Raw genomic sequence first — 22,830 nt, forward strand, 5'->3', positions numbered from 1 at the left:
GATAATGAAATAAAAAAATTTAAAAAGAAGATAAATAAAGGAGAAAAACAAAAACGTGAAAAAAACAGAATAACAACAATCATAACAGAGCTGCTTTGACTTCCTGTATTCTGAGTTATTAATGTTCTGTTTGTGGTTTATTTGCAGTTCAGACACACAGCAGAGATGTTTCCTGTTGTTTAACTGCAGATGTGTTAACATGGAGTCTTTAAAACTTTCTGTTCATTTCTAGTTTTACTTGAGTTCAGTCAAAGATTGTCTCCTGTGAAGAGTCTTCACTCGACTCATTTAGGAGCTTCGTAACATTTTTCAGACTGTGTCCCAAAATTTACAGCCTTGAGTCTGTAGTGTGTTCATACTGGAGAAGAGACTAAATTCAGTTTACTCAAAGCAGACAGCGTGCAGACTGCATACAGTGGATGTCTGTCATGTCTGGAAGAAACCAGGAAGCGCTTTATCACCTACCCAGTACCATCCCAACAGTGAAGCCTGGTGGTGGCAGCATCATGCTGTGGGGGTGTTTTTCAGCAGCAGGGACTGGGGGACTGGTCAGGGTTAAAGGAAAGCTGAACGGAGCAAGGTACATGTCGTTAATGAAAACCTGGTCCAGAGCGCTCAGGACCTCAGACTGGGCCAAAGGTTCACCTTCCAACAGAACAATGACCTTCAGCACACCAAGACAACTCAGGAGTGACTTAGGGACAATTCTGTCAATGTCTTGGGCTGTGAAATCTGCAGGACACAAAGATTCAGGAGTTCAGAGATCTGAGACCTTTCAGTCCTGCTGGGGGACAGGTGCTCTATAATGAACATGTTGGTCAGGACGCTGTTTATGTTGTCTATGAATCACAAAACCAACAATAACAGCAAGAAGAAGAAGCACAGAAGCAACAGACAGACCAACTGTTAGTCCAGGATTTCGTTCCTCCTTCTTTCCTCCATCCTTGTCTCCTTCAGTCCAGGTGTTTCCAGCTGTGTGACCTGCAGAGCAGAAACAGATGTGAGGTATCAGCTGTCAGGTAGGTGATGACTGAAGAACTCTTCAAACTCATGTCAGACATTATCTACTGAACTCTGTTGACATCATTCATCTCACCATCAACACCCTTATAAACACAAACACCTGATCCGTGACTAAATAATCTTATTGTGAGCAGATAAACTGAAACACCTTCACACTCAGGACTTGTATATATATTTTTTAAGTAAACTAATTTTGCAACCCAGTCGCCAGAACAAAACGTTGCCATTGAACATTTCTGCAAACGACAGAAACGTTTATATACGAATATATAAATTTCAACACATGTAATACGTATCATATCAACATTTATACAAACGTAGCATATTAACATTTCTACACGTTGAATAATGATGTTTTATGGTGTGACAACGCTGTGGTTAAGGTCTGGTTAGGTTTAGGCACAAAGACCACTTGGTTAGGGTTAGGAAAAGATCATGGTTTGGGTTCAAATAAAATAAAAATAAAATAAAAACGCCCGATGTCTCACTAAAAACACCCGCTTTTCTCAGTTGAATCGGGAAGCGGGCTTTGGTTTCAAGGTGGTCTTGAACCGTGTTCTCTGCTGATTTCCAACTTGCTGTCAAGAACTTACTAACCATCCACCTGCCCCTTCTCCTAATAGGAAAGATCAGCTCATAAAGATCACATGTGAACTACGTCACTTTAGAAATGTTGATATGATACATTTTGTTGAAATTTTGATGATACGTTTTGTAGAAATGTTAATATGATAAGTATTACACGTGTTGAAACGTAGATATTCAAAGTTCCTGTGGTTTGCAGAAACGTAAACTGCCAACGTTTTATTCTGGCGACCAGGCTGAATTTTACAACATCCTCTAATCTAAACGCCCCTCCAGCTGCTGTCTAACACAGACACCGACACGTTGAGACCAGAAGGAGCATTTCTGACATTTCCACAAAAACCTTTTTTCATCCATCTAATAATAAAAAAAGACTATTAATAAATACATTTTAGAAACATGTTGACATAATGCTGAGTGATATCACCTAAAATCAATATCACAATTAACTGGCTGTTCTATTCGTCCCTTCAGTATTAAAACTGATTCACTGAAAGTCTAAAAGAGCCACATGATTAAATTATTTCATCTCATTCAAGCAATCAAAGAGCCAACTGAAAGTCTGCCAACTTGGCCAGCGAAGGTCTCAGACACACTGGAGAAGGTCTCTAGCGTGCTCTATGGGTTAACATTTGGACATTTTTAAGCTCCAGATGTGGAATCTGAACTAATTTCATGAGTCATCTGATGTCTGTCAGCTGTAGGTTTTTATTTTCTGGCTGTTTTACGTGTTTTTACACATAATTTTATCATTAAGTATTATCAGTATAATACTGTTCAGGTCAAATTTGACCCATTTTCTATATTTGAGGGCAGTAAAAACACTTTTGTTTTCACTAAAACTTTATAACTATTCCTAAACAGAATATACAAAAGTGGAAAAATTTCAACTGTTACACATCTTTGCACATTTAATACACAGTTGAATTTAACCTGTATGTATTCAAAAATGTTCTTCACATTCAATAATAATATTAATTGTAATCATTTTGGCTGTTCTCATGTTTTCGGTAACAAAGGACAAGATTTAGTGTGATTGTGAATGTTTTTTCTCCATAGAAACATCTGTGTCAAACCTATTAACTCTCTGCTCTCTGCAAGCATCATTATGGATGAATGAATACAGATGTGTGACTCAGAGGTTTGCTATAGAGACTAATAATGATACTGTACAGACTCAGAGTATGAACAGTTTGTCAGGCTGCGTTTCTACTGAGCTGCTTTCTGTTCATGTTCAGGAAACAACTTGAGCTTTGTATTTGACATGAGAGGAAAGACAAACAATAACATGATCCAAACAGAAAGAGAAACACACTGCAGTCACATCTGAAAAATCCCTGCAATTTCTTTATAAAATGACAGATGTCTGCTCTGCTTCTGCTTTCATTTACATCTAATCTGAATTTAAAGTGTGAGTCGTTATTGTTGTTTAGACATTCAAAGCACTTCAAGGTTCAGGAAAGATGTTGGTTAAATATTAAAAAGTCAACACTGTCGACCCGTCGTCTTATTCAGTATTTAACCCAAACCACCATTTTCCCTGAAACAACAGGACATATGTGGCATTCATGTGGTGTTGGAGTAACTGGAAGAATGAGTTTCTGACATTCACATGAAAACCCCCTCAAGCTGGAACAACAAGTCGGAAAGTTGGAAGAAAGTTTGTATACGCAGAGACATGACGGACGAAAGTAAATGTTTGGTTGATGGCAAGAAACTTTTACTAATTCACATATTTCACATCAATTTTTTGCTCACATGTAATTTGTAATATGGTTTTAGGTTGTAACCGGTAGTTGCTGTCCATGTTAAGTTATGTATTGGCATTAACGCTGATAACAAGTCAGGTAAAGCAATATTTTAGTGGTTTTAGGGAATATACAGATGGTGTACATCTGATGGTGGCGCTAGATGAACTCTGCACTGTGTGTTTTATTAAACCTGCACAGCTGACGAGTATCAACAGGTTCAACAGCTCAGCTTCAGGTAAACAACTAAACAGGAAGTCTGGTTATAAACATAAATGAATATATAACATGAATCCAGCTCATCTACATTATGAACAAAGTCTTTATCAAAACAGGAAACATGTTAAAAAGTATAGATATTTAATAATGAAAAATTAAATGTCAACAAATACACATACAGGAGAAAAGAAATAAACCTGAGATACAAATACAAGAATCTGACAGAGTGAGAAGCTCAAACATCTGATACAAGACAAATAATCATCAATTTAATGTGAAAAGTGTTATTTTACTTTTATTTTATTTTGAAATAAAATGGATGTCATTATTAATTACAATCACTGCCTCTGATGCAGTTATGTTTTCTAATGCTGAAGCTTGTAGAACAGAATAGAACATTTTGACCGGGGTGACCATCACATAGTGAACCTTAATGAATGACAGCTGATCAAAATGTGTAAATACATGTGTAAATGTTCAAATCATCACATTGCTTCAATCTATGCACAGAGAAATCATATCTGAGTTTAAAAACTCATGTTAGCATCAATTGTAATGTTTGTACTTTGTGGTTATTTAAACATGTCTATATTCAATCAGTGATTATGTTCAGGATAGTCTACACATTTATAAGAGCAGTTTCCTTGTAGCGCAGTAAATATATTATATGTTACAAGTTCAGAATGAAGCTCTGGGTACAAACTGATGCAACACATTTATTCACAGGGGTTAACTGTGAATAAATGTGTTGTGCAAAACTGTGCAAACATATTTAAAATAGTTGTCAGCATGTTATTCATATCATTGTAGTGTTAACTCAGCTTGCATCGGCTCTATTATCTCTGAACTGTGAACTTTAATAACTTTAGCTTACAGTCCTGCTTTAAAGTTCTCAATGAACTTCACTTACTTCAAACATCCCATAAACAACACTACAAATACCTACATCTGCACCTGAACATTTCCTACACAATACAGAAACAATCAATCATACACACTGAAAATATCACATTATAACAGTGTTTACAGTATAAACTACTGTAGACAGTCTAACATTGGCTGGAAAACACAATAAAACTCACTTTCCAGTCTGCATCTCTACAGACTCACAGCAATAATCTCACTCTTACACACTCTGAACACAAATAACATTATTTACATGACACAGTGAAATGCTATTAAACAAAACTAAACAAACTACTGTGGTGGATGAACATAAACTAAACATTTCATGGGCTTTGTTGTGTCAAAATGGCCTTTAATGCTATCTATTAACACACGTTAGACTGTAAATTACATATGCTAATCGCTAATGCTAATCACTAGCACAAAATGCTAATGCTTCCAGCACATACACATATCCCAGCTCCAAATATACATTCAAATTCACAGCCTCAGTCCAACCATTACTATAGTAGAAGGAAACGGCAAACTGGGCCTGTATCAGCTGATCAGCTGTCATCATTGATTGACCAACATTTGTTCCACTTTATTATGTTAATGAACTTGACCAACAACCAATCAGATCTGGGGTGGCCAATGATATTTCTAAAATTGCCATTGGATATGATCATGTGTCCTGCTGAGATATAATTTCTTCAAGACATTTATTTCAATTATTTCACTGCTTTTATGTTTCTAAATTACAGTTTGGACTCGGCCTGTTGCTATTAAAGAATAATATTGGATTGGATAATATTTGGCAAACAGTTTGATTTGCTGAGCTGAAGATTTTCAGGTTCAGTCAGTCAGTTATTTCTGCTGCACACATTTTAAACATTGATTCTGACTGATGTGATGATAGACAACCAATCATCACTGCTGACCCTGACCACCACTGATCAATATCACAGTTGATTGTCACCATTACATCATTAACAATATCTGACTAAATAGTGTTAAGAACACTTCAGGTATTTGTTTGGTAGATATGACATAATATAATGTATCCTGTTAATGTCAAATAAGTCGGCCTAATATCAATGGATCTGAGTAACATTTATGTTATTAGCCAGATCTTTTAGAGTGACACTATTTAAATCAATATGACTAAAATTAGGTCGGTTAGAGAGTCATAATGTCAGATTCGGTTACTGTTGGATTCATTGGATCCTGACAGACAGCACCCAGGGTCAACAGAGCACAGAAGCAGGAGAGAAGAAAGCTGATTGGCTGCAGTGAGCATAAAATAAATAAATAACAATAACATTCTTCATAAGCTGTATAATTTATAGCTTGTAGAAAGCTGTTGTTAACTTGCTAGCCATGCTACTATAGCTCACACAGTTAGTGTTTGAAATCCTGCCCATTCATCTTAGATTAGTATTATATAAAAAATATATATTAAATATAATAATAATATAATAAAATTAAAACTGAATTCATGCTATTCTCCAGATCTAGTGTTATTGATTAAAGTAATGCACATATCTTGCCATCTGCCTTTAAATCTACATATAAAGCTTCATTAATCAGTAATTTTAGCCACTCTAGAGATCTGCAGCTGTCGTACTGATCTCACATGAATCAACGGCAAGATTTTGACTCTCTTTTGATTTAAGGCCATTAAGTAATGAAATAGGCTCCCTGATACTTAAAATAATAATACTTTTTAAAGCTTTTTCTGTGTTTTGTTTGTTTGAAGTTAGTTATAAAAATGCATGTTATTTCTCATGTATCTCTAGTAGTATTGGGCCATGCAGGTAGTTTCAAAACATATTTTGTTGTTTGAGTGAACTGACCCTTTAAAACAAGACGTTTTCATCTCTGTGTGACAGCAGCAGCACACAAAGATTCAGGAGAGAAGAGATCAGGGATATTTTATACCTGCTGAGGGACACTTTCTGTTTCAGGAGGAGGCTGATATGACCTCATCACAGGTTCTTTACTTTTTCTGATGTATATAAAACTAGATATACCAAGAAGAAGAACAAGAAGCACACCAGTAACTGACAGACAAATTACAATCATAGTATTATCCCTGGTGACGTTCAGCTGGATGATGTGCTTGGTCTCAACGTCTCTGCCTTCTGTGTTGCTGATTATAATTCGACACTCGTATGTTCCAGTGTCGTTGATGTTGACGTTCTTCAAAATCACAGAAGCATCTCCGTCCTTCATCTCTGGATCTCTCAGCTGCACTCGACCTCGAACAGTCGGATGCTGGGAGTCTTCATATGAGTGCTCGTCACGGTAGAAGTAGACATAACCATCTGTCTTCAGTTCAGGTCTGCTCCACTCTAACAATTTGACGGCTTCACCTCTTGGACTCCGACACTGAAGAGTGACAGTATCTCCAGGCTTTGCTGTTACGTTTCGCTGATCTAAACAAAAACAGAAAAGCAGGAAGTAAAAATCATTTACCCCTAAATTCCACTGGGCGCGTGCGCCACATTCTGGCTCCGACGCAGCTGCCGGAGCTGATCACAGCCACTCTAGTCAATGTATCCGATTCCAACGGGCGCGCGACGGCACATTTCAGCAGCGTCCCAGAGGCAGCTCTCCGCTCCACTGCGCTAAAGATAGGTGCCTCGTCTATTTTTCACGGAAGCCGCGTCAAGCAGCACAGAGCAGATCGAGCTGGGCAGGAAGTCAGACACAGAAACAGCATTGAGCATCCGGTCAATTTTCAAAATAAAACACCCTGTGCAGACTCCTGGTCGTATATCAACAACAAACGCAATTACAAACAGACGAATAAAGAAACCATTTAACTACGTAGCCTAATTAACCACAGCAGAAGCACAAAGATCAAGGAAAATGACCAAATCAACGAAAGCTGAGCAAGTTAACAAAATTGGACAGTTTAGTTGCCCTGCTACTGCAGTAATTACGGTAGCCTTAAGGCACTCTGTTAGATTTAACTAGGCTGCTGTAATTACTGTAGTAGGAGTGCAACTGACTTTAAACTGCGGAAGGCTTCCCCACGGTGAAGACGCTCCGCTTCTGACACGCTCCCGGTGGAATAGGGCGCCGTGCAGAGGACGGAGCAAAACCGAATCGGAGCCTTTGGAATCCCGGGGTAATACAGCTCATTAAGAAAAAATCTCATTGTGAGCAGATTAAACTGTAGGTTTTTTTTTTTTAAAACTTAACTCATTTTACAGCATCCTCTAATTTAAACACAGCTCCAGCTGGTGTCAATCAAACACAGACACCGCCACACTGAGACAAGGAGCATTTCTGACATTTTCCCAAAGACCTTTGTTCTTCCATTTAATAATAATAATAAAAAAAACTATTAATAAATACATTTTAGAAACATATCCACTGTTCTCACAGTGGACACTCTTGTTAGTCATTTGTACTGACAAATAAACTGAAAACCTGAATTATGACTTAGTCATATTTATTTACCATATTCAGGAATTAAGAACACTTCAGGTATTTGTTTGGTAAAACAGGAAGTTTACAGTAAGATATGACAGAGTATAACATATCCTGTAAATGTCAAATAAGTCGGCCTAATATAAATAGATCTGAATAACATTTATGTTATGAGCCGGATCTTTTAGAGTGACAATCAATTATTATTATTTATTTCAATCAATATGACTAAAATTACTCTTTGATTCATTGCACAGCCCTATGCTGATGTTATTTCTGACTGCACAATGTACAAACTAAATGTGATTTCAGTTGAACTTTAACCCTCCTGTTATATTTCGGGTCAAACCGACCCGTTTCAAAGTTTAAAAATACAGGAGAAATATTTTTAATTATTTTTGGAGCATTAAATATTTTCTAATGGGCTTAATTAAAGTAATGAACATGTAAGTGGAAAATGACTGATTTAACCTCTTTGCAACCCTCTGCCTGCATGTTTATATTACACACATACTGTTCAGGTCAATTGACCCGCCAGTGAGAATGGAGGCTACAAAGGGTAAAAATACCAAATTAGGCCAAATATGAGACACAATGTGATTGCAGAATCCCTCCAAACCACACACACAGACAGCATTGATTGTACTAGTACCTACCTACCTACCACAAAAGAAACAAAAGAAGAAGATAGACGTGTGTATATGTGCACATACACCTTCCAGGTAAAAAGAGACAGAGGCTTCAGAGGCAGACAGAAAGCGGACCAATAAGATGCAGGTTCTAGGGCTGTAGTCATCCAAAGAAAATCTTGGTCGACTGAAATCGTACATAATCTTCAACTAATTGATTAGTCGTGGGGGGGGGGGGGGGGGTAACGGCAGCATTTATTAACTGACACACTGTAGTCTGTGCTGTACATTTACTGCCAGACTGACAACTTACTGCTAACCTTTTCCTCTGCTCCGCTCGCATCAACCACCACTTTCCTGCTGATCGCTTTCCCACTCGCAACGCAAACATACTCCTTAACAGAGCTACGCTACCAAGAGTTTCCCAGGCAATGGCGCAGAGGTTGACTCACGTATCAGAACAGTGCTGCATAGAGGCTGCCAAATGCTATAGATTTCCGAATTAATGGATATTTGTCGTTATTTTTGGCATTAAAAAGTATATTTCTGGCCTGGCAGAGTCCTCGCTGTTATAATTGTAGGAGAAACACTGATTCAGTAAACGCTCATTAAACGTGGAGTACAGTTAGACCCAGCAGCCTCCATTAGGTTGGGCAAGTTCAAAGTTGTGAAAACAACGGGGGTTTACCGTTTTCACAGGTAATTTGTTAGTCTGTCCCTCCTGCCACAGGAAATAATGGAATAATCCTGGAAAGCTGTTGATGTAGCACTTCTCTACTTATGAAAGTAACATGGAGATTATTCGACCAATGAGAATTCGGTCGGACAAGAGCATATCGACCAACTAATTGACCAGGAGACCACAGGCCTAGCAGGTTCGAGGTGAACGCCAAGACGCTTTATTACTCAAACAACACTCACATAAGATAATGTCAATAAAGGAGCTTCCTGCCTCTCATTCCACATAGCTCATCAATCATTTACATTTACAGACATTACAGACTCAAAGTCAACAACTGTGAGAGAAACCTCAGCCTCAAATATCCTACACTATCTGTGACACTGAAGTTACACATGTTCATATAATAAAGTTAGAAGCATGTTTTTGGGCTTTAACAACTAAAAGTCTGTAACTTCAGTGTCAGTGTCTTCTGCTTTGAATCTGTCTCAGCCATAGACAGCACCACAGGCTTTTAAATTATTCCCAAACATCATTTCACAGGATCTGTCACATTAGATCAGCAACTCAATATCACATTTTGAAGTTTTATCACTACTGAATACTTTAATGTTGTTAAATATCACTGAATTTATTGCACTGAAATGTTTGACTTTAAAAACCGTCTTTATTAATTTCAATTTGTGAAATTCTGAATATTCACTTTCAGGTTGTTCAATTTCAAAAACTTTATTTCCAGTATTTATTTTACATTCAGATTAAATTCAGATCTGAACAGAAGGATGAATGGTGAATTTGAGAACCCTAAAATAAATAAATACTGGAAATCAAATTTTTGGAATTGCACAACTTGAAAATTTCACAAAATGAAAATTCAGAAAAATGGTTTTCAAAGTCAAATATTTCAGTGAAATAAATTCTGAGATATTTAAATTTCAACATCAAGTATTCAGTAGTGATTAAGTGTCAAAATTATTATTATTATAATTATATGGCAATTATATTTGCTTTCATACACAACTGGATACATTATCCTCACACAAACACACCCAATTTTCTTTCTTTCTGAGGTTTCCTGTTGTAAACATTGTTTAAAATAAATGTTAAAAAATGTTCAGGTACATTATTACTGTTATTACAGCTGAACATAACAGGAGTTAAAAAAGTTGTTTTCTCAGTTTATAAGAAATTCTGAGCAGAATACACTCAGTATTTTGGAGAAAACAGCTCAGCTGTGTCAAACAAACTCACTATTGTCTTTGAACTTGTAAAGAACGAGGCTGGCCGTTGTGTTGTGGGGTTTAAGCTGCTCAGCAGCCAGTATATGTCCCTGAGTGAAGGGCTTCTCCTGCTGGAACACTTTCAGTTTTGCCTGTTACACAAGGGAGATCTCCATTTTCTTTTATTGCTCATCTGAAGTGGAATTACAGTCATTGGGTTGCAGTACAAACCCTAAATACTACATAAATACAGTTTTGAACAGTTCAGTCCATCAAACATTAAATATCAGTTCACTTGATGATTTTTGTTTGTAAAGAAATGTGACTTTTAAAATTCACACGAGCGACATGTTTAATGCAAAAACCGTAAAACGGAACCGACTCCGAGTACCACTGGCAGGGTTTCATTTCTTCACACACACACACATACACACACACACACACACACACACACACACACACACACAGCTCACCTTCAAATGCAGAAGTCAGAGAAAAGATGAGAAAAGACACAAATGACGTTGCTATTGAAGAATCCATGACCACAGAGTTTCGGTTCCTTCGAGGTAGAACACAGTTGGTCGCTCTATCCACACCCAGACAGACAGCAGGGATTGGCTCCTCATGTCACATGACTGTTGGCGTTGTACGTTCTACGAACCACGGATACGTTGAATGTCTGTTTCAGTGTCGATCATTCTCCTTTGAATAATGATGTTTCATGGTATGACAACGTTGTGGTTAAGGTCTGGTTAGGTTTAGGCACAAAGACCACTTGGTTAGGGTTAGGGAAAGATCATGGTTTGGGTTAAAATAAAATAAAAAAATAAAAACAGCTGCAAATGTCCCGACGTCTCACTAAAAACACCTGCTTTTGTCAATTGAAACAGGAAGAAGAAACAGGTGTTGGTTTCGAGGTGGTCTTGCTCTCTGCTGATTTCCAACTTTCAACTTTCTGCCAAGAAACTTCCTATCCATCCACCAACCCCTCCTCCTCCTCCTAATAAGAAAGTCAGCTCATATAGATCTCATGTGAACTACGTCACATTAGAAATGTTGATATGGTACATTTTGTAGAAATGTTAATATGCTATGTAATACACATGTTGAAACGTAGATATTCAAAGTTTATGTGGTTTGTAGAGACGTACAATACCAACGTTTTATTCTGAAGACCAGGCTGGACTATACCTGCATTTAAATGAGACATATCATGCTTTTTGTGATTATTGATATAATGTTGGATGTTAAACATGTTCAAAGGTTCCAAACTTGCAGAAATGCTCCCTGGAAGTCAAAGTCCAGGACTTCAGCCTGCTCTGACTGCTTCATTTGCAGCTGTTACCTCTGCTTCCATCATGCTGACATCACATCATTAAATCAGATAAGTAAGGAGTTTTAAACTGTAAATAAAAGATATTCCAGTAGAGCTGGAATATGCAGATTATGTCCTCTCTGAATTCTGACTACATATATAAAATATTTTGTCCACTTCATTAACATACATGAGGGGGAAAATATTAGGAACACTTTTCATTATAATAGACTCCAGTACACCACCGCCCACTACCACCTCAATAATAAATGTAAAGCAAAATTATCACCTTTCTGACAATGTCAACAAAAACTGAAAACATATAAGGAGCTGTTGGTTATTTATGAGGTTGCAAAACAAGATTTTAAGCACTGGGGAGGGACTTAAGTTTTTTATTTTGACACACAACTTTAAATGGTTTTATTTTGTATTTATTTTAAATACGTGTTTTACCGCTGTATGCTGACAGGACTCATTAAAGTTCAGTTTGTGTTGGGATGTGAAGGGTTAAATGAAAGAGGCCCCTTTTGTCAGTCTATCAGAATTTTGCGCCTCCACAGTTGCTGGGAAGAAAATGCCGCTTTCAGCTTTGTGATTGGTGGTCCAGCTATAATTTTACAGAGGGCTGAGTAATTCAGATAACAGTAAAATTATAATTATAACCATATCAATCTCTCCAAGATTAACTTTCAATGACAAGTTTTAGTTAATCAGCAAAGGAAGACCTTCAGCAGAGCTAATTTGGTGCAGAAAACCAAGACTTTCTTCAACTCCAGGATTTCATTTTAGTAACTTTCGTTAATGCGACCATCAAGGGTAAAGCTTGTGTGATGATGCCATTATTTGTGAGGAGGATTTGCATGTTGTATAAGAACATTATGCACAGGGAGGCTCAAGGACAAATATTTGTGGCTCCAGAGGATCAAGTTAAAAAAAAGAAAAAAGAAAGAAACCAAGTCACAGTCCAGCCCCCCGCCAATAAATAACAGTCTCTAAGCTTCATAAAAGTAGAATTTGTTTTGCATTAGATTACTCAAGTGTTCCTAATAAAGTACTGAGTGAAAGTTTGTATAATATTCTACGTAATTTATTTTATGTAATCCAGAACAAAGCGCAGTGATGTTGTAAATTGAAACTGTTACTCACATCAAGACTTATAGCTATGTGCTCTATATCAGTATTGACTTTTGTTGCTAAGCTGAACAGGAAGGAGCACGAGCCTGGACCTGAAGTTATTTCACAACTCCACATTCACACAAATATCAATCAGTTTATGTATTTTATTTTAGCTTTAAGCTTTTAAAGCCTCACTTTGTTTGCCTGTAGTTCATCACTTCAGAACTACAAACACCTGCGTCTCAGGTGTGCCGTTATACTGTCCGGTTACACGGAAATAACGGAATTCACACCAGGAAATGATCAATGATCAGGACATAACATTGGATAAATCCTCCTGCCCGCACTTGATGACTGATTGATTTCATATATAGTTACTCACCCGCTCATAGTCCATTAATGAGGAAAAATCAGCTCCCTGCAGAGTTTTGGAGAAACATCCAGTCCTCCTGGTTGACCGAGGAGCAGCTGAGTTTCCCCCCGACACCCTGCCTCCTATCCGGATGCATCTCTCCGTGTTTGTTGGCATTAACACCCAAAGTCTCCATCTTACAAACTCCACTGAAAATATTACTCCGACAGAGAAGAAAATCCCGCCTCTGGAGACAGAATATGTTCACAAACTCGTAGTGGTTCCCCCTCTGTGGAGAACTGACTGTCTGAGACCGAGGTTACAGTCACACCTTCTCTCCAGAGGAGGTTCTCCACACCGGCTTCACGTGTGAGAGGTACGCGGTGAGTCTCTCACACAAACCTGGTTCATCATCCTCCTCCGGCTCTCCATCCAATCAGCACTCAAACACATTGGGTGACTTCTTGACTGACTAATCAGAATCATAATGTAACGTCACATGTCTTTAACACGTGATGTTACGTCTGAGAATAAGCTTAAGGTACTAATATCCTTTACAAAGGTACTAATACAGCAATGTAAAAACAAGTCCTGCATGAAAAATCTGCCACAGTAAAAGTACATAAGTATTATGAGCTTGATGTAGTTAAAGTATTGCAGTAAAAGTACATAAGTATTATGAGCTTGATGTAGTTAAAGTATTGCAGTAAAAGTACATAAGTATTATGAGCTTGATGTAGTTAAAGTATTGCAGTAAAAGTAGTGGTTTGGTCCCTCTGACTGATATATTATTATATATGACATCATTAGATTATTAATAGTGAAGCATCAGTGTTAGAGCAGCATGTTACTGTTGTAGCTGCTGGAGGTGGAGCTAGTTTACATTACTTTATATACAGTTAGCTAGTTTAGTCCAGTGGTTCCCAACCAAGGGGTCGGGCCCTTTGGTCCTCAATGATAAAGATGCTGAGCTCATCAGGCCCCTGGACACCAACATGTAAAAGTTCATACAACCAACAGAAAGAAAGATCAACAATGGTTGTGTCATTGGTTGTTCTGCGTCTCTTTCAGCAACATTTTGCAGGTGAGGCCGAACTCTCCGGTTCTGCTGCTGGTTCAGAAGCTGCAGCTGAACATCAGCATGTAGTTGACAGCAGAGAAAAGTACAAAAACTTTATTCAGAAAGACTTATTGTTTGTGCAAAAACAGTAAAACTTTAAAAAGAACAGAACCAGGAACTCTATAACTGCATTTTTTTAAATAACCAGATTTGGTTTGTAGATTGTGACAAGAAAACAAGACCGGACAGAAGACAGTAAAACCATTTGAATATGCTACATTATATTCTCAAAAACAATCATGAAAATCATCCGGGGGGCTAAGTTAAGAGTATTAAAGGCTCCATGTCAAAGATAATTAAAGAACAGGCTGTTCAGTGAATCTGTATTCCATTCAGTGTTTCACTTCCTGTTTTTTCTTCTTCCACCAGCAGAAAACCACAATGAGACACCAGAGGAAAAAACCTACACTTTGTACGTGTCACTCTCCATGTGTTGTATCAGACATTTCAAGTCTTTCATCAGAATGTGTGGTGAAAAGAGCTGGTTAGTTCTTCATTTGTCTCACTGCAGACTGAAACAACTCCTCTGCTTCATTTACAACCTTTTTACTTGTGTTTGTGTAGTTTAATGAAGCCACTGTTGGTTGATATTTGAACTACTGTTTTCCTGTTAACTGCTGAAGACAAAACCACACAACCACCATACTCACCTCCACAGAGGAAAGAGGAGGGTTTAACTGCTGCGACTGAACAATGAGTTGATCTCACATCACTATGAGGTACAATGGAGGAAACATGTCTTCAGCAGCTGCTCTGTGAGTACAATCTGTAATGTTCACAGTTAATAATTACATTGTTAATGTGTCTGCTGAGATACAGTGAGTGATATTTACTGTATAAAACATCTTAAAATGAAAATATGATTTTATCTCTCTATATAAAACAAGGAATCTCTGTCCGTCTGTATGTTTGTCCTTCACATATCTCGAGAACCGTTCATCCAATCTACTTCAGACTTAATGGGTGTATTGTTGCAGACACAAGGGAGCTCTGCAGCAGCGGGGCTTCTGAGCTCTGTGACTGAGTGTCATGATCAGAGCTGTACAACCCTGCCATGAGAGATATGAGAGGAGGACACCTCTCTTCATTTCACGTTAAAAGTTGGGCTTTGTTGTGGGTTTCTTGACTCATTTTAAAAAAAGACGAGAGAGAGAGGTCGAGCGAGCTGAGGGCGAGACAGGCTGAGAGAGAGAAAGGCCGTGAATGACAGAAGATCTATGTCTCTGATGAAGACCTCCACTGGTTTCATCTTTAACAATGTGTTGTATTTTAAAAGCTTGTTATATTATCCATTGTGTCAAATCTTCATCTGAAAAGTAACCAAAGCTGTCAAATAAATGTAGTGGAATAGAAACTACAATATTTCCCTCTGAAATGTAGTAGAGTGGAAGTATAAAGTAGCATCACATGGAAATACTGAAGTTATGTACAAGTACCTCAAAATTGTACTGAAGTACAGTACTTGAGTAAATGTACTAAGATACTTTCCATTACTGCTGACAGATACGATGAGAAAAGAGAAATTCTTTGTTCAGTTTTGTGAGTCACTTTGCAGAATTACTGCCTGAAAAGAAAAAGAAAAATGTGATTTGATTGTTCTTGTCTTATATTAAAATGCGTCTTTAACAGGACGTTAAATAAAACTTACAAGAAATATTTCACCAGACGATTCAGAGGCTGCAAACAAACCTCAGAACTGTTTGAATCTTCTCACCTCCTCCCACAAAGTACATCCTGTCTCTACAAGCTTCATATTGAAGTCTGTTGAAGACAGAGATTTGGTGACAAAAGTTCTGATATTTGGAGTTTGAGGAGATTTACTGCACATGAACTTTAACTTAATGTGACAGATGTGTTACAAACATTTCACAACTTCTATTCACAGTGCTGCAAAATATACTTAAGTATTTATGTTACTTTGTACTTCTACTTCAATACATTTTAGGGAGAAATATTGTACTTTATTTAAGGTCAGTAGCTTTTGTTCAGACGAAACTTTCTTTATAAAATGATCCGTTTATAAAATGTACATTGTTCTAGATTATTAGACCAGTCAACAGTATGTTGCCTACATGTACACAGTAATTTATCAGTGTTAATATTCTTATACGATAAATATTTAAATGGAGGCATTTTGCATAATGAGTACTTACTTATGAACCCAAATGATTTAATTATTCTGAATGCAAGGAGTATTTTTATCATGGCATTGTATTTACTTCAGTAGAGATCTCGGTCCTTCTTCCATCACTATTCATAAGTTCCATCTTGTGATTTAAAACCAGTAATTGATTAATTGCAAATGTCAAACCAACCAGTGTCATCATGTCTCTTCAGTGCTGACCTCACTGCTGTGCTGCACAACAAACCAAGGTCAGTAAATTGTTATGATGTGTTTGATGAGCAAACACTTAAACACAAGAGACACATGCTGAGAGTTATTACATCAAGATTTCTGTTGCTTTATTTTTTCTCTTTTGTTGCCACACATTATCAGGAATCCAGATTCATGAATCTGATGCATCTGTTCTCAGAAATATCAGGCTGTTTTTACACAAAGAGGGAATTTGATGCTAAAAAGTGGCAGATATCCACTTAATATGACAACATGAAGACGTGTTTGTACTTATTATAAAGTGTTAATAAAAACTGTTGGCAGCATCCTGACACCTGAGATACTTGCACATGGATGTGCAACTTACTGATGGAGACTTGCACAACATCCTGACAGATTTAAACCTTGAATTAACTTGTGACTCTACTCACGAGGTGTTCAAACCCAAAGGTCTGTGTTGGTGGGTGAGACGTGAAGTTGAGTTTGAGCAACTGATCCATGTGTTTGATAGATATGTTGAGCGGTAATGTTAAAACTTAAGCTTGGATGTTTTCTTTAAGACACTAAATGGCTCATTATGTTTTACTCACAGCCTCTCTGACTGTGAGTCCCAGCAAGTCTCAGATGTTTCAATATGAGTTTGTCTCCCTGAGCTGTGAGGAAGACGACAGCTCTGCTGGATGGACGGTGAGGAGGAACACAACCATAGAAACCAGAGCTGAGTGTGACAAGTGGGGAAAACCAGATGGCTCTTTGTGTAAACTCAGCCCTATAACCATTGTAGACAGTGGAGTTTACTGGTGTGAGTCCAGAGAGGGAGCAACCAGTAACAGCATCAACATCACTGTCATCACTGGTAAGATCAGACTGTGGAGTTAGTATTGATGAAGCTGAGTGTAAATGATGAAATGCTGTAGTTTGTCTCTGTGTTGAGTGTCAGATTTGTTTATTTATTACTCCAGATCTGGAATTTCCAGCATTAGAGGATTCATGTTTTTTGTTTTTCGGTCATACATATTATGGTTGGTGCATTGGTAAGGCTCAGCCTTAGGAGGTTTAAGATACATTAATTTAATAACGAAGTGCTTTTTGTTGTAAAATCAAATGTGGAAAAAAAGTATGTTGATGCAGTTTAGACATATCAGTTTATACAATAAGATGACTGAGAGTCTGCAGCATCCAGCATTAAAGTTAGTGAAATATTGTGACAAAAGTACAACTCAGTGCCAACTGTCAATCACAGCTGTCAATCAACACCCATATAGCACACATCAAAGCTACTGTAAGTCTTCAAATCTTCTTAACAGAGAAATAATTTCCAAAATGACCAGCAGCACACCTATTAGAGGGCCTGAATTTAGAGATTGAGACCAGAATGACTCATTGAAAACAGTGATTGACTCAGTATTTCTAGAGAGAAGTTGAGGCTGTTTGAATGGGAATCAGTTGGAGCAGCTAGCAGCTGTTGGTGGTATTTTAAGGTCCTTCAGACTCAAGACACATATTGCACATATTATTATTGGACATGTTATAAGTTTGTCCAGATGATGCCATTAAATAAAAAGTCAGAGGATCAAAGTTCTTACCATTCATCCTGAGGGGAACGTGAAAGTCTGACAAATCCATCCAACAGCAGTTGAGATATTTCAGACAGACATACAGCACACTTGATAAACTGAGGGCAACAGAAAAGATCCACAAAAACCAAACAACTTCATCTTCTTTGTTTCATTTTCTTACTTTCTGACCAGTAAAATGAGCAAACTGTATATTTACTCTAATAAGTGCATTTTATTTCTAATCAATTCTATTGACTGTTTTTGGATTATTTCTTGGTTATCACAGACAAACCCACCACCACAACTCATCCTCATCCTACAACTCCTCCTCATTCTACACTTCCTCATTCTACACTTCCTTCCTATCCTACACACTCTCCTCCTGGTGTCTCCTCATCCCCCTCTCCTCCTCTCTTTGTGTTGCTGTATGTTCTGCCTGTCTGTGGTCTGGTCCTGCTTGTTCTACTGGTTCTATTGGTTCTACTGGTGAGACGATGCATCCGTAGGAAACCTGCAGATCAGACACAGACTCCTGGATATCAAACTCAACATGTCACAGGTAGGTTTAGTTTTTGTGTAACAGTTTAGATATACTTTGTTAAAAAGTCGTAATTCTTGTTGATTTGGAAGTGTTTAATACAACAGAAAACACTGGTTGAGCTGCTACTTTGTCAGAAATCCAAACTCAAGTTGTCTTAATAAAGTCAATAAGAAATGATAACAACATAAACTTTTTTTACAGCAGGAAATGTGTTTCATGTCAATCCCTCATGCATGTAAAGTCAATCTGAATTTGTTTTTAATACACACACAAACAGAATTAGTCCTTTTGTTGTTTATTTTTTCATTATGTGTTATTGTTTGTTATTGCGTCACATTGCACGAGAGAAAAGTCAGTGTGGATCAAGTGATGGAGGGACGGACTCCACCAGTAACTATAAAAACTACTATATACAGACAGATAATCACAAAATGTAAATACACTGAAAGGCTGTTGAGGAAAACATGCTGTAATCTTAAGGATTATAACTTTAGTTTGTGCCTCATGGTCACATCTTATTTACATCTATGTATAAATGTTCTACATTGAGGCCTCCAGTATTTCAGAGTTTGTGTTTATTTCTACTTGTATGTTTGTGAGAAGTTAATTAGGAGTTATTGAGTTTGAGATTGGAGACGTTTTTGGATCATCGTGGGTTATTTGTGGGTTAAGACTTGCTTTAAAGGAATATCTTGTGTCTAGATGGACGTGAGTTGAGTTTAACATTAGATTTTGGTCACTGAATGTTTTATGTGAGTTTACACGTCAGAAGAGAAATTTATGTTTCACTTTGTGGATTAAAAGCCACAAACTGACTTTTCATTCTCAGCATTTCACCTTTTATACTTTCTGTTGACATTATTTTTCACTTTGATACTTCACAGTAAACTTTTCACTGGTAACTTGCAATAGATCTTATACGTTAATATACATGTTTAAATTTAGTTTGTGGTCTGAGTGAACAGAAGCTCTGCTGCCGTCCAGTTTCCTGTTTACTGTTAAAGACGCATCAGTTGAATTTGGTCAGGTTCACCGCAGGGCTGATAAACAGGTTAAAACCAGAGCAGCTTCTCTGCTTTACTTTAGACTCATTACTGGAACTTTTAATGCTGTTTGATTCATGTCAATAACTGATAAATGTGCACATTTCTGTATATTCTGCTCACATATCTATAACATTTCGTGTTCTATTCATTGTGCATTAACTGTTTGTCTTTACTGAATACATTTCACCTTTATTTGTTATTTTTAGACATCATTAGCCTCATTACTACAAATATTCAGCACATGTATCAGCTGCAGTAATGATATTTAGTTTAATATGTGTTTTATCTCCCAGAGAGTGACCCAGTTCCAGTTTATTCATCAGTGAGAAGAACAGACGACGTCAGCTGTGAAGTGAACAGGACGAGAGGTACAGCAGCTCGTCTTTAAAGTTGCTAAAATCAATATTTTTATATTAACAGTGGGTCAAATGATAGTAATGAAATGTGTTGCTCGTACTGACGACCACGATATTTCGATTTGAACTTTACGAGAAGCTTTTCTTAACATTTCAACATGGTGTTGCATATTGTGTGAAGTGTGTCAGTTGGACTGCAGAGAAGCAACAGCTCTGTGGTCATCCAGCTTCCTGTTGAATTATGTCTCCTCCTTCTTTCACTGCAGGGGTGTTAAAAAGCAAAAAAACTGTAAAAATGTATCTGTAATTTACTTCAGTTCAAAGAGGGGACATTTACACTGATGTTTGCAGCTATGATCAATTCATTTCCTGTGATATCTTATTTTAAAATAATAAAAATGACGTCATGTTTGTATTGTAGTCTTATTAACATTCTGGGTTTTGTTTTTTGGATCACATGTTCTGCAGCAGTTTCATTGTTTGTATTAAAGGATAAGTTTACAATTTTTCTAGTTTAGTTCTAGTCTTAAAACTACAGAACCTGAAATTGTGAACTCATCATTTAACAGTGTTTTATTTTCCAGAGAGCGATCCAGCTGTAGTGTACACAGCGGTAAAAAGAACAACAGACGTCTGTTATGGACAAATAGCCATCAGCCCAAACAGCAGGAGAGGTCGGACAGGTAAGTCACTGTTAATACAATAATCACTGCACATACTGTATGTAGATTGTGTTCATACTGGGCACAACGTGATCTTTCAAAGTCAGTGATGGGGCACAAAATCTACAGTCTGTGCACAAATGTTTATCTGAGGCTAACATGCGTTAGTGGATATCTTCCAAAATTACAGTCCTTTTATTCAGTTCAATTCAGATCATACTTTATTTGTCCCTCACAGGGCAGTTAGAGGCAAGCGAGTTAGCAAACATCTTAAAATATGACTAATTCAATGTCAGAAAGAGTTAAAAATACATGAGGATTAATGGCAGTGGCCGTCTGTCGCTGTCCAACAATATCCAGCACCATGAAGGCTCTTTATGTCACAAAATACAAGGAAACTGATCCAGTCTGATGCCCTCTGGTGCAATACCAAGCTTCCTGCTGTTTGTTCTGATTACATCATCAGGAATGATGTTGTATAAAATTTAGGGATGCACGATATTATTGGCATGTCATCAGTATCAGCTGATATAAGCTCTAAAATGAAATATCGGCATCGGCCCGAAATGAACATTTTCTGCCGATTATGAGATGCCGATATGTTGTCTTCTTCTCCGCCACCTGACTGTTTCACCCTGACGGTCCCGGTGCTTCCTCCGCAGGCTCCACTTCACTCAGCTGCCCATCATACCAGCTGCGTCTTCTAGTGGAGGCTAGCTGGCTGTGCTTCCCTCTAGCCATGCTGCTACTAATGCTCTGCTAGCCTCTTAGCTCACGTTAGCTGGGAGGCTAGCTGGCTGTGCTCCCCTCCGGTCATGCTGCTGCTAACGCTCCGCTAGCCTCTCAGCTAACGTTAGCCCCGGCTCTCCATGTGGATCCAACCGGAGCACCAAGCCCCGGTTTGTTATTCAGGTTAAAGTGGGAAGAAGCAGCTGATCTGACGGGCAGCTTGAGTGGAGTGAGGCCCGCGGAGGAAGCACTGGGACCGTCAGGGTAAAATAGTCCGTGGAGGAGCTGTTATGTTCGGCTGCACAGTTAGGAAACACCCTGGCTGTTGGGATGTACCACTCTGTTTGGGAGAAAAACTTCTTCTTTTTGGTTTATAACGGCGGTTGGCAACCAGCATTTTAGGTGCATTACCGCCACCTTCTGCTCCGGAATGTGGACCAGAGATTAAATCCTGCACATTAATCCTGTCTGTCTAATAAATTCAAAGAAAACTCTACTGCTCCACCAACTTGGCAGGTTCATTACAGTTTTAATGCTGAGCTCCTGAACTCCAGTCTTCCTAAGTTCTTCCCTCATATATTGTCTTTGTTGATCATACTTAGTACAATCTATGCTTGCATGCATAATAGTCTCCTCAGCCAGCTGGAAAAAAATATGTGCATATATCGGTATCGGCAATTGACCACAATGAGTTGGAAATATCAGCATATCGGATATCGGCAAAAAATCCAATATCGTGCATCCCTAATAAAATTCCGTTTGTGTTTCCCTGTTTAGCTGCAGTGGAGGGATAGTAACGATACTGAAATGACTGTGACTTGATTTGACTAACTCAGATGACTGAAGCTTCATATTAGCTTCAGATAAAATATAAAATTATATAATAATAAATATAAATTAAATATATTTTTACACAAAAGAAGGACTTTGGATTTTGGAGGAATCTCTTAACGTATAAGTGATGAGTAATATATAAGTTGTGCTCTGCAGTAACTCCTGTATCTCTCAGTATTTCATCGATGTGCAATGATGTCAGTGAGCACAACTTTTGGTTTTAAGCTTGAAAAGAACTGACATCATGCCTCTGACCTATTTTGGACTAACTTTACTCTTATTAAACAAAAACAAAAGAACCAACGTGTTAATCAGTGAGTTTTAGAGGTGCTGGTAGGTGGATTTTGTTGCCTTTGGACAGAGCCAGGCTAGCTGTTTCCCCCTGTTTCCAGTCTTTATGCTAAGCTAAGCTAACCAGCTGCTGGCTGTAACTTTA

General features: G+C 37.8%; 3 protein-coding genes and 3 long non-coding RNA genes across 9 annotated transcripts in view; 3 read left to right on the forward strand and 3 right to left on the reverse strand.

The window, feature by feature from the left end:
* The window catches only part of LOC122974207 (Fc receptor-like protein 5), a 310,470-nt gene that overhangs the window by 46,006 nt on the left and 241,634 nt on the right, over window positions 1-22,830 (reverse strand). The window lies entirely within an intron of this gene.
* Window positions 1-22,830, forward strand: part of LOC122974165 (Fc receptor-like protein 5) — a 65,591-nt gene that overhangs the window by 22,967 nt on the left and 19,794 nt on the right. For 2 of the 4 annotated variants that reach the window (XM_044342117.1, XM_044342118.1), the window contains exons 6-8: window positions 18,513-18,785; window positions 20,107-20,181; window positions 20,754-20,815. In XM_044342117.1, coding sequence (XP_044198052.1) covers window positions 18,513-18,785; window positions 20,107-20,181; window positions 20,754-20,815 — 410 coding nt within the window. Of the gene's footprint in view, window positions 1-14,671; window positions 14,817-14,955; window positions 15,088-16,669; window positions 16,706-17,259; window positions 17,524-18,512; window positions 18,786-20,106; window positions 20,182-20,753; window positions 20,853-22,830 lie in introns of those variants that run through there. The other 2 variants (XM_044342122.1, XM_044342119.1) reach the window with 2 other exon arrangements.
* On the forward strand, window positions 922-6,923 carry LOC122974290. Its single transcript, XR_006400283.1, has 2 exons — window positions 922-1,000; window positions 6,644-6,923. It is a non-coding gene; the product is annotated as an uncharacterized LOC122974290 (long non-coding RNA).
* The window catches only part of LOC122974307, a 45,636-nt gene continuing 23,732 nt past the window's right edge, over window positions 927-22,830 (reverse strand). Inside the window, exon 3 of the long non-coding RNA XR_006400308.1 lies at window positions 927-981. This is a non-coding gene — a long non-coding RNA (uncharacterized LOC122974307). The remainder of the gene's footprint in view (window positions 982-22,830) is intronic.
* LOC122974352 lies at window positions 2,868-4,545 on the forward strand. Its single transcript, XR_006400363.1, has 2 exons — window positions 2,868-3,101; window positions 3,161-4,545. It is a non-coding gene; the product is annotated as an uncharacterized LOC122974352 (long non-coding RNA).
* Window positions 5,592-11,165, reverse strand: LOC122974255 (coxsackievirus and adenovirus receptor homolog). The gene is made up of 2 exons (XM_044342273.1): window positions 10,903-11,165; window positions 5,592-6,898 (listed from the first exon to the last, which is right to left on the reverse strand). Exons 1-2 carry the CDS (start codon window positions 10,967-10,969, stop codon window positions 6,396-6,398), a joined length of 570 nt encoding a protein of 189 aa, XP_044198208.1. The 5' UTR covers window positions 10,970-11,165; the 3' UTR covers window positions 5,592-6,395.

This window comes from Thunnus albacares, chromosome 22 (genome assembly GCF_914725855.1).
Source record: "Thunnus albacares chromosome 22, fThuAlb1.1, whole genome shotgun sequence".
Classification (NCBI taxonomy): Eukaryota; Metazoa; Chordata; class Actinopteri; order Scombriformes; family Scombridae; genus Thunnus; species Thunnus albacares.